The following is a 725-nucleotide window of genomic DNA, read 5'->3' on the forward strand; positions in this document are numbered from 1 at the left end:
GCGAAGAACACGGTGGCCGCCACCTCCGCCAGGGGCCGGTAGCGCCGTCGGGCGGCATCGAGGGCGACCTGAGGGCGGGGTGGGTTGGGATGTTGGGGGCGTGGGGGAGAGTGGGATGAAGGTGGTGGTGGTCGGGTGGTAAGAGTGATAAGAAGGTGAGGGGGAGACGAGGGGGCTGTCAGTAGAGAGAGGATGTACGGGAGGCACGAGAGGGGAAAACGTGCGTGGGTATGTGTGAGCGAGAGTTGCAGGGAGAGCCCCACCCGACTTCTCGCCAACTGCGGGCTCCCCTCCCCTTTCCCCCCCTCCTCTCCCCTCCCCCCCCCTCCTCTCCGGTGTCTCTTCATGGTAATGGGGGGTGACTCAGGGGGGTAGCCAGGACGGGGGGCAGAGGAGGATGGAGGGAATCGCGGGTTTAAGGAAGGGGTGACACGAAAACGCGCGCTATGCCGGTATGCCGTACAAAGCACTTCCGTGCATTGCCGTACCTGCGTTCGCTCCGCCACTGCCTGCTTGGCAGATATGTCGTTGGACAACTGCGGGCGGGGTGACGGTGACGGTCGGGGGAGTGGGTGGGTTTGGGGGTTGCGATACACACACATACACACACACGTGCGGTAGTTCGTATTACATACATACTCACAAACAAACGGTTAACTGCTGTTAGTCACACAGAACTCAAACAGCACCAAATGCACCCGCATCAGGGAAGCTGTTGCATTTCC

General features: G+C 61.4%; 1 protein-coding gene across 1 annotated transcript in view; it reads right to left on the bottom strand.

The window, feature by feature from the left end:
• VOLCADRAFT_87478 (dynein heavy chain 4) overlaps positions 1-725 on the bottom strand; it is a gene marked incomplete at both ends in the record, with an annotated part of 57082 nt that overhangs the window by 7789 nt on the left and 48568 nt on the right. The window contains 2 exons of the mRNA XM_002947232.1: positions 24-68; positions 489-536. Of these exons, the coding sequence (XP_002947278.1) occupies positions 24-68; positions 489-536 (93 nt within the window). The remainder of the gene's footprint in view (positions 1-23; positions 69-488; positions 537-725) is intronic.

This window comes from Volvox carteri, assembly GCF_000143455.1.
Source record: "Volvox carteri f. nagariensis unplaced genomic scaffold VOLCAscaffold_5, whole genome shotgun sequence".
Classification (NCBI taxonomy): Eukaryota; Viridiplantae; Chlorophyta; class Chlorophyceae; order Chlamydomonadales; family Volvocaceae; genus Volvox; species Volvox carteri.